Genomic DNA, 10737 nt, shown 5'->3' with positions numbered 1-10737 from the left:
TAAACCAACAGACACATTCATGCTAGTGGTTCTTAAAGTTGATATTTGGAAGCAGGGCATGGTTTTAGCATAAAATATGAGGATTCTACGCATTCACATGAACCCTCTTGGGCTTTGTTGAAGCATACTGTATATGGATATGTTGGGTTATGCAACTGACATACACATGCTAGTAGCTAACTAATGACTGTAGAATGATGCCTTTCAATGTAGCATCTTTTTATACTCTTAACATTGCAACGTCTCCCTCATCGCTGATATAGCAACCTGGCTAATCCATCCAGACTGTATCATAGTAAGACTGAATGATCTACGGCTTAAACTACAAATGCTCCTAACATCAAATAAAAAGACATCTTGTTCTACATTGTAAAATGAAAACACAAAATAACTTCATGACTTTGTGAATGTTGTAACATCATTTATTTTTCCCTTCCTGTACCCTCAAGAACATAACCAAATGCAACAAACAAACAAAAAAGAAAATAACCCTAGGAGCATTTTTCAGACTGTCAATAGAAGTGTTAGGTCCGTTATCCTGTAAGTAAAATTTTTATCACAACTTTGAAACTGTAACATGATGAACAAACTGCATTGAGTGTCCCTTTCACTGGATTCTGACTGTGTGTGTGTGTGTGTGTGTGTGTTTTCCTGGTTAAACTGCCATTAAAGCCAGTCAATGTGTTCCTCTGGGCTGTGATAGGCTGTGGCTGCAGTGAGAATGACCCTAATGAATCAAACTTGGCTGAGTCTGACCTCTCCCCAGGGCAGTATGCGTGTGTGTGTGTGTGTGTGTGTGTGTGTGTGTGTGTGTGTGTGTGTGTGTGTGTGTGTGTGTGTGTGTGTGTGTGTGTGTGTGTGTGTGTGTGTGTGTGTGTGTGTGTGTGTGTGTGTGTGTGTGTGTGTGTGTGTGTTAAAATGGATGTGTTGGGTGGTCGATGAAGGCCCTCCTACAGTCCATTACCACTGCCGCCCTCAAACTATCTTTGATGGCAGCTGCAACGATGTAGAGTCTCTTGTCCAAAGGTGGCAGAGGTGAATGTAGTGAACATCTAAGGCTTTGACAATAAATTATTCACGCTACAAAATAGGAATACAATTTAGTTTAGTCGAGGATTAAAAAGAAAACAAGTAGTGAGGACTTTTTTTTAACTTTTTTTTTTAACTTTAATAAATACATAGACTTGATTCAAATACTGATTAACAAAGTGAAAACCATTCCTCTTGATACATTTTGTAGTTCATCTGAACCCTCCATTTCTCTTTTCTCTGCACCTTCTGAGCTTTCAGTAACTCAGAACCTGCAATGTTCTCATGTGGAGAAAGATTGACATTATTAATGTTCATCAATAATGTGTGTTATTACTGTGAATCAATAATTGTGCCAGTGAGCAATAAGTTCACATGAAGAGATGAGTCTACATCAGTGCATGCTGCCTTTTTAAGATTTACAACCTTTTGGACTTTGATCCTGTGTACATTTGTTTTAAGACCATGCGTATTGTATACTCTACATCATTTCTTTTATCAAGTAGTATTGATGAGCAACATGTTATCCAGTGCTTCATCTGCGTTGAAATCGGCAGAGCCACACTTGGAATCACTTTTATGTCGTCCCTCATCTTACTGCACGATCCACCAGTTAGGCATCTAAATGCTGTAGTGTCATTAATGCCTTCATACATTCACAAATATTCACTTCTTAGAAGCAAATGATCCCAACTATTGAATCCCCCAAACGGTCAAGAAGGCAACAACTTCAAAATGTGTTTCACATTTCTACTATCAGAATGTGTTTTTATTCAGGGCTTTCCATATTCCTAAGGTTAACCAACAGGGCTTGGAAACCAGTCAACCCCAGGTATGCCGTGCAGTAACAGGCATTCAGGGCGCTGAATGGAAAGGGTACCATCAAAAACGATTTTGAAGCTGTTATTTTTCAAGGCAAAATAATATTCTTTACATAACCTCTGCCTTGATACCGTTCAAGTAAAAGACAGAAAAAGACCGCTTGTCGAAGCCATAACTAACTTCTCGATGCCCTACAGTGTTGGACTTATACATCCAGCGCACTAATTGACCCCATCTGTGGCCCATAATTCATTTTACAGCGAGGAGAGAGGAATCCAGGATGAGCTGTGTGGGTGAACCAGATGACCTGGTCTACCTCAGGAAACGACCATACTGTGATAATAAAGTCACACTTTGAAATGTACATTCAGCAAACATGTCTTATTATACTGAAGTGTTCCTTGGAAGCACAGTGAATAGAGCGCCATTTGCTCCAGGTTTCATACGTCTCATGACTTTGCCTCTGAGTTGTTTATGTATAATTTACAGTGATATTTAGAAAATGTATTACACCAAAAACACGCCATTTGATGTGCTCTAGAAAATTCCGATGCTGTATGCACTCCCTGAAGCTTTATAAATGTCCCAGATATGGCTTCCCTCTCTCTCGTAAAACATTTACAGCACAGACGTTTCTGCCTTCTGCTGGGGAAACTATGCCAGACTGTGATGGTAATTCCACACTTGCTGTCTGTCACGGCTTTATCAGGTCAGACTCTGCTCGGGGACAGTCTCTCAAAGCTCCGTCGTTCTTGTTCTTTCTTGTCCTTAGATCTGTGCAACGCTCAGATGGTTCTAATACAGCTGATGAAAACAGCTTGTTGTTATCTAATAGATGTACTCGCAGGACATTGAAGTATGGCTTCAGATTACTGGAGCAGCAAGGTCAAAAGGATGGAGCTTTATGTTAGCTCTGTGTAGTCACACTAGTGGCACAACTCTGAAATAGAAGTTCATTCATCACGTATTTCCTCTCAAATTAACCAGCAATCATTTGATGGATTGCATTATTTGACATTTAAATCAACTATCCTGTTGGATGTCTTAATGCTAACTGTACTTTAGTGCAATGCTAATGCTAGTACACATGCTTAGCTAAGACAGTGAAAGAGGTGCACATTAGCCTATATCTGATTAACATTGGCAGTTAGCAATCGTCGTTGAGAGCATGTTAGGATGATAATTTGGTACCATCTCTTAAAAATCTACTTGTCTGCTTGTACAGCTACACGGAGGTGAAAATGGCTTTGCAAATGTTGTTAAAGTCAGATCATGTCCCGGTATGGAAATCTGCTCTGGTTGCAGTTCCTTTAATGAGTACTGCTGGGCGCCCTTGAGCAAGGCACATAAACACCTAATTGCTCTGGTCTCCCCGTTGTTACATTTCCAAAGTTTCCAGTTTGTGGATGTGTGTGTTGTAGGCCTGGGTGTGTGAGTAGCATATCTCTGACTTTCTAAATAACAAATGAAATATAATGAATGTAGTGGCTTGTAGCTCAATTAATCAGCAGAGCCTTTGCAATATTCATTACATCAGCTTGGACTTTCTATTTTTTTTTAATCAAAATATGCATATGCAGGTACAACTTTTAACAAATTGTGACTCCTCTGATGCTCTTATATATACAGTGTATATGTCAGACAGGACGGTGTTGAATTGAAGTAGCTTACATTCTTTTCATTTGGATAACTGTATAAGTTTTAAGCAATTTAATTTGTCTGTTGTTTATGAAGACTCAATCAATATAAGAAACCCGTTGATACACCAACATGATATTGCACGTCTTATTAAAGGTATGATCCAGTATATAGGTATCCTTTACTCACACCTGCAGATTTAATATCACATTTATTTCCCAGTTGACTGGATATATATCACAGTGTTTGCAGTATACTCTGTTTTCAAACACAATCATCTTTAACACACACACCTGTGCAGAGTTGAGCTGTGTGTATTCAGGGATAGACAAGGACAGGACATATTCACTTTTTTTTGTCCTGTGATACAGACAAAAGTGACCCCTCCGCATACACTTTTTAAGCTTTAAGAAGCATACTTTGTACACAATTATACACGTTACACACAAACGACTGGAGTTCCTGTGTGAGTCCCTTTTCTGGTCCGTTTTGTTCCCTCCAAAGCTGGTGTGGATCCACATCGGTGTGGAGCTGATTCTGAATCAATGACATCAACATTGCAGTGGGCCAAAGCTCACCAGCAGGAGTAGGAGAAGAGTGGGTACTGGCTCCAGTCTGCTGCATGGTTGTGGTGGTGATGAGGGTTGTAGTAGCCGTGTTGTTGGACGTTGTGTTCAGCTACGGTAAGTGGATGAGTTGGAGGGTGGGAGGGGTTGTGTGGTCCATCGATGTCATTGGGAGGCAGTGGATATCTGATGTACTCAAATGATCTGGGGGGGGAAAGAAAGTCATGTAATGGTTAATTTATGTATGCATTATCATACCATGATGATCTGTTCGCAGTCATGGCCTCTCAAAGGTTATAAATGTTTAATGCATGACGGAATAAAAACCCATCCCTGCTTTCTGTTGTCACATTTTTTTCCACCATTATTGCTTCATTTTTTTGGTTGATGAAATGTTTTATTTGTGATCTATTTTTCAACCAAGACTCATTCTATCTAACTCATCCAGGATGCCTTGTATCATACCTGTAGGGCTGGTAAGGCACAGAGGCAGGAACCATCTGTTCTTCACAGCCGTAGTCGTTCTCATGAAGCTCCAGGGGCTCAGCATGGAGACTCTCAGAAGGGTCCTGCTCCAAAGCCCAGCGTGGAAGGTCACCCCCCTTCACTGACTGCTGTGTGGGCACCTGGTTCTTCTCTGCCAGCACTGACTGAGAGGTGGAGGGCATCCTCTGCAGGCCTGACAGGGAAATACAATGTTGAATGGTGTGCAGTGTAAAGAGACTGAACTGTTGATTTGAAGGGATACTTAGTCATGTTACAAACAGTTTTCTCTGTAGAGGCAAAAAGATTGTGAAGATATATATAACTTAACGTACTTGGAGGACTGTTGGAAAGAGCTTTTCTCTCTACTGTGGCTCTTTTTGCAGGAGGGCTTCCACTTGATCGACACCTATAATAAAAACACACAACAGTGGTTAGCTTGTGCTAGCGTGCGATAGCTTGCAGTGTAGGTACAGGCAGTTAACATACACACTCAGAGGCGCTGCTTTTCAACAGGCAAGGCAGGCGACTGCTTGGGGCCCCAGGCCAGTAATTATAATCTGAAGAATGTCCCATTGTCAAGTTTTAATGTAACACTTCCAGTAGTTTTTTTCCAGTTGCTGATCAATCTGGTGGGGTAAAAATAAAACTGTTTCCTTACATTTCTACCCTAAATACCCTGAAAAGGCCAGTACAACTCAAAAACAGCTTCCCATCCCTGGCTGTGATGTCAGATTAAAATGGCCGATGGGTGAATATGCTCAATCAAGTTTTCAATTTACACTGTTATTAACATTTATATCACCAACTGAGGTAACAGGCCTAGCATTGACAAAGTTTGAGCAACATATGAAATGACATATATCTGCTTTGAAACACAATTTAACATTAGAAGATACAAGATTCAAAGTTTTAACAAATATAAACAGTATATAATTAACCACTACTTTGTAATCGTAAATTGCACCACTTGCATGCCAAAACTCTACAAAGTGTCTAATCTGTGATTCTTACCTTTTACTGTGGGAGTGCGTGCCTCCCTCCCTAAATCCTTTAGCGAATGGGTTGTTGTCAATCTTCAATTTTGTGATCTTAAAAAGGACAATAAGGGAGAAAAAAATATTGAATCATTGGTTGAAGATCAAACATATGTGTTGGGTTAATACTTTGATTATTTTCCTTCTTTTCAATTTTTCTTTTACCTTTTGGTTTTGGTAAGCGGTGACTGCAGTGAAGGTGGTCTCTGGGAAGGAGAAGGTCTGAAATGGGCCCCAGCGGACGGTGTAAGGACTGTCTGTCTGGGCGATGTGAAACCTTGGGTAGTAGCGATGCATAGAGTGCAGGATGATCTGATGTGTAAAACGAAAGCATGAGTGAGCAAAACACACATCCAGTAAAGGTTAAAATGACAAAATATTTGAATTTAACAGGTATGATGGTTTCTTACATGGCCGTATTGGTCTAAAGTGTTGTTAGTGAGCTTCAGCTTGAGAAAGGACAACGACTGCTTCATCCAGTGGCTTCCTGGGGCTGGGGAGTCTGGGTGCATGTATGTCCGACATGGGGGCTGGGGCTCAGCCTTTCCTGCAATCTCCCACTGCTCCTTCTTCCACTGCAGAGACATTTCAGATGATGGTTACCAAAAGGGGGACCGCTAGACATGATTAACCAAAATCTTCATTTTCCCTCCCAATAAGGTCTGATGTCATGCAAGACAGCTGTGGTGCACATAACTTCCATATCATTTTGGTCAATTAACAAATGTATTTATTGATTTTTTTGTAGGAATATAATTTAAAAATGTTCCTTAAAATCCCCTCACCAAAAAAGAAAAGTCAAAGTCTCCCACAGTACTTTCCTTTTTCTCGTGTACTTTTTTTAAGTGTGTGCTGCGAGTGATATCTGTGACCAAATGGTCCCCAGCAGTTAATGTGAGAGCCGTTGAGTGTGTGGATGGCCAACTGCTCTTATTCAGCCTCAGTGAATGAGGAGGGATGCTAATTGATTGGGCCTCCAGCCGAGAGCGCACAAACAGGAAGCAATGAAAGGCTTTGAAATGCAGCAGTGAATGGCCCAGAGTGGGCAGGCCCATGTCTGGCTGCAGACTGCTTCGTTTTAACATACTGTACTCTGTTGGGTTCTGTATGCAGAATGCAAATCTAAATGTGGAAGTCCAGACATTGAAAATGTTTGTTTTTTAAATGTTTCTGTTCTGCTTAAACCAGGGAAGCTCAGTGGTGCACAAAATGGTGCTCAGTTTTAGTTGTAAACAAATTTACCTTGTATTTGAAGCTCTCTACAGGAACCATGTCCACCATGATGACGTAATTTGCGAAAGGTTGGAGTCCAGAGACACTGATGCTGCAGTGTGGAAACATTCTCCTGAAACACATAAAGAAATCCAGAATCAGGTTTTTGGCTCAGAAGGGTTTCACATGTCAGTGGAATCAAATGCTTTCATCCTAAAACTAATTTCCATGACTCCATGAAGACAAAGTATATGCTCCGCAAACTACAAATCCCTTGAAGGTTTAAAAAAAAAAAAAGAAGCCATACTGGTTACCTGCCGTGCTTTGTTATGATCATCTCTGTTCCGATGTTGTCAAAGGATTTCCACAGATCAGCGTTCTCTAGCCTCATCCTGATGCAGCCCTGCTGGTATGAGTCAGCTGCTGGAGGAGACCGGGGCATGTTCATATTTAATTTGGAGTCTTTGAGAAAAAGAAAAACAACATTAACAATGGAGCAAAATCAAACCGTTTTTTTTGGGTTTTTTTACAAACATATTATTGCACAGTTTATATGCTGCAGGTAACACATCTCTCTTTGAGCAGTTCCATTTTGAATATTTAAATCCTCCAAATTCCTCTTCAAAAAGTAAAATGTGATTGACTCCTGCCGATGAATCAATACATTGGAAGACATGTATTGCAGGAAGAAATCAAAGACCACTTGTGAGTATTCCCTAAAAAGTCCAAAATGAACAAATATTAACAGTATATCTCCCTCTGTTCCAGTTAGGTTTTAGGCGTCACACTGCCCTCACATGCTAATGTGGCATGGTTCAATGTTTAAGGTCAAACTTACCTGATGTGTGTTGCATGTTTCTGTGTCCTCCAGGTTATGTTAAGACCAACACAGAGGGTCTGAGATAAAGTGCTGCTTTCAGGTGTACTAACACTGAAGTCAAACATATCAGGGGGCTCTATCCAGTGACCCCCCTGAGACTTGAACTTGATTGGTCATTGAAGAAAGGGTGGCGTCTTAACAGCCAAAGGGGGTGGAGCCAGATCAGAACAAATGGGGGGGGGGCAGGTAAGGATATAGCCTTTTGAGTGGGTGTTCTTGTAAATGTTAAAGTTTAGTTCCATTTCTATAGTGTGTAGATGTTTGTGACCGTTTGCCCAGTGACACTACAAAAAAAAAAACATTTTTATTCTGATGCTTTGAGGTGAAAATATTTTCTCATATATGAAGACCTAATTACATCCTGCGGTGGAACGTTTGGCATTTTTGATCACAGAAAGAGAAACTGGCACCTCGCAAGAAAAAGCCCCGGACTGGTTTAAGAGATGTGAAAGTTCTCATTTAAATCTTGGGGAAAAAAAAAAAAAAAAAAAGCCAGTGTGGTGTTTATTCATTTTTTTATTTCCCTTTTTGCTCTACATGAGTCAAACGAGAACAGAGTTTAGGGAACTCAAATACAATCACTATTCATGCTTCCTTGACTCTAGAAAACACCCAGAAAGCCTTTCATCTACTTCAAACCTAAATGTGACAAATCATTCTAGCGCTCATGTATGCCTGTGTAATTCAGAATGTATGTACAAGGCCTGAAATGTATCAAGAGTGTTTTGACTTTCCTTCCTTCTTTCCAAGTTGATGGACAGTGATCCACATTTGAAGGGACCCTGGGGTGGGGGGGGGATGGAAGAGCAGACAAACAGGCCCCTTCCTGGCAGCCCAGTTTGTGTATTGGGAACAACTCTGCAGATTACAGAGGTGATCGTAGTGTGGGTGTAGCATTGACAATGGCTGACAATGTTCCTAATCCTACGAGGCCATTTGGCCAAGGGACCTCCCCCTCTCTCCGGGCCCTTCATGTTACCTGCAGGACCCTCAGAGGACAGTAAGTGGGCCCTCTGAAGGAGCCAGCAACAGTTAGCAGCCCGTTCACATGAAAGAGATACGATAGGGAGGGAAGGGCTGCTGTCGGGACAATGTTCAAAGTTTACAGCACAATGAATTGAATCCTACTTAAATTTCAACAAGCTGAGCAAACCCATGGAGTTTAATGTAAAATTCTAGCAGAGATCAAAAAGCTTCCAAACACACCAACTGTGACAGGGGAAATGTGACAAACATGATTCTAAACACACCCTGAATATTTCTGTTTTATTGAATGGTGCAGGAATAACAAACGTGGAATCTGAATCTTTAAACAAAAAGACTTAAAATCATATTGCACCAGTTATGGTATGTGCTATTATAAGTCAGAGTGGTAGGCTTGCAACTTTAAAGTCTGATGTAGCCCCCACAGCCATCGCCGTCCTCATTCACGCGCGGCCTGTTCCGACCTCCACCTCAGCGGCAAGGAAGTGTGGACAACAGGAGGAAGGAGAAATCCATCCTGCATCTTATCCGACCTCCCCCTATCCCATTTTTCTTAACAATGAGTAAGGTCTTTTTACCTGCTCTTTTGTAAAGCTAACACTTGTTGTGAATCGGCACTAAACAATTAATGATTGATTGATAAGGGAAAAAGAGTGCGGAGTTAAAAATGTGCACATAATTAAGACAAGCAAACGTATCTGCAAAACAGATATTACGCTTCTTTTACTTTCTAAAGCAAAATCAATCATTGTTTATTGTGTAGCTCTCCAAAACACTAAGCTCGTATTATATGACACGTACAGACTCCCTGAAGTGTTACGGGAAAAAGAGTTGAGAAAGATGTCCAAATTTAGAAACGAAACCAAAACAAGACGAAACAAGAGCATTTTCACTTTTTGTTTGTTGTTTGAACAATCCAAATGTGTTCATCCCAGATCGGACATAAATATTAGTTTGACTTTAATGCTACATCAACCATGAGGACCACAGGGAGCTTAGATTTGGGAAAAGTTCCAAACCAACTTATGCTTGTCTTTGCCTTATAAGTTGTTCTGCACTGCTTTCAAGTAAACTTATTTTTTATTTAAACCCTGCAGCAATCACAATGAGCAGAACTCGCTAAGAAATGACTGGGCTATAATCCACTTCCGATTCTGTTATTAGTTTTTATTTCGTTTGCTGACTTCTTACAAACTTAATGAAGGTCCTCTTTAAACACTTTTGTTGAGAAGATTTGAAACCCAAAGGTGCTGTGTCTGTGAGGGTGTTTACTTGGATAGTTGTGTTAGAAGATAATAATTCTGTCCAATTAAATACACAGCAATATGAACGCACTGTACAGGACGTACACATTATTTACCTGATAATAATGATCCACCTCTGTAGCCATCTTTGAAGAAGCAGCTCACTGCCTCTGTGAGTCAGTCTGTTCACACAGGGCGTGTTGAAACATCTCTGCTCTGTTTAAATCAACTTCAGGCTTGAAGATGGAATTCGGTGTGTTCCTGCCTGCGGCGTGTGTCCCCACTGCAACTATGCTGCAAAGAGAAGTTCACGTAGAAAAATGTGTAACTAACATCTGCTGCTGCTAATGGCGGTTTTAGCATTTAGATTGAGCAGGACTGTTTTATCACCACTGGTCCTACAAAAGGTGAACGCAATAGCTGTGCACATTCCCCACTGTAATACAGCTGAATCATGTCTTGTTTGTGATGCATCAACTCTGCTGCAGTAAAAATATCTCAACACAGGAAATGGTGGTTGCAACCGCTTTTGACAAGTGAGGCAAAGTTGCAGCTGGAGGATGCAGTGTAGGCCCCCATGGTGCCAGTTCTGAGTAATGGCTCTGTGATCTGTTCAAGCCTGGATGAAGTGGGTGACTTATCATTTCTACACTTAATACAACAAGTAGACGTTCTCATATGCAATATATCTGGTTTCCAGGGAGAGAGAGAGAGAGTTGTGTGTTGTGCACCTAGAACTGCAGTGTCAACTAAAGTTAAAAAAACAACAACTGAAAGCTGGTCACAGAGAACTTTAAAACCGAATTTCAAATGAAGTTTTTTCTATTGTGCTTCTATTTCTC

At 40.8% G+C, this 10737-nt stretch overlaps 1 protein-coding gene across 2 annotated transcripts; it reads right to left on the bottom strand.

Annotated features, from left to right (window-relative positions):
• Positions 1–3683: 3683 nt before the first annotated feature.
• LOC109991883 (T-box-containing protein TBX6L-like) lies at positions 3684–10347 on the bottom strand. 2 transcript variants are annotated; one of them, XM_020644306.3, is made up of 9 exons: positions 10012–10347; positions 7102–7249; positions 6818–6920; positions 5986–6150; positions 5741–5887; positions 5553–5629; positions 4874–4947; positions 4521–4734; positions 3684–4259 (listed from the first exon to the last, which is right to left on the bottom strand). In XM_020644306.3, the coding sequence occupies exons 2-9, from the start codon at positions 7233–7235 to the stop codon at positions 4064–4066; spliced, it is 1110 nt and encodes a 369-aa protein (XP_020499962.1). In that variant the 5' UTR covers positions 7236–7249; positions 10012–10347; the 3' UTR covers positions 3684–4063. The 2 variants fall into 2 exon arrangements, with proteins under 2 accessions (XP_020499962.1, XP_029135260.1); XM_029279427.2 differs by lacking the exon at positions 10012–10347 and adding an exon at positions 7626–7796.
• Positions 10348–10737: the final 390 nt, after the last annotated feature.

Source organism: Labrus bergylta, chromosome 17 (genome assembly GCF_963930695.1).
Source record: "Labrus bergylta chromosome 17, fLabBer1.1, whole genome shotgun sequence".
In the NCBI taxonomy this organism is placed as follows: Eukaryota; Metazoa; Chordata; class Actinopteri; order Labriformes; family Labridae; genus Labrus; species Labrus bergylta.
Note: the sequence above shows the minus strand (reverse complement) of the source record. Positions and strands in the feature narration are given on the sequence as shown.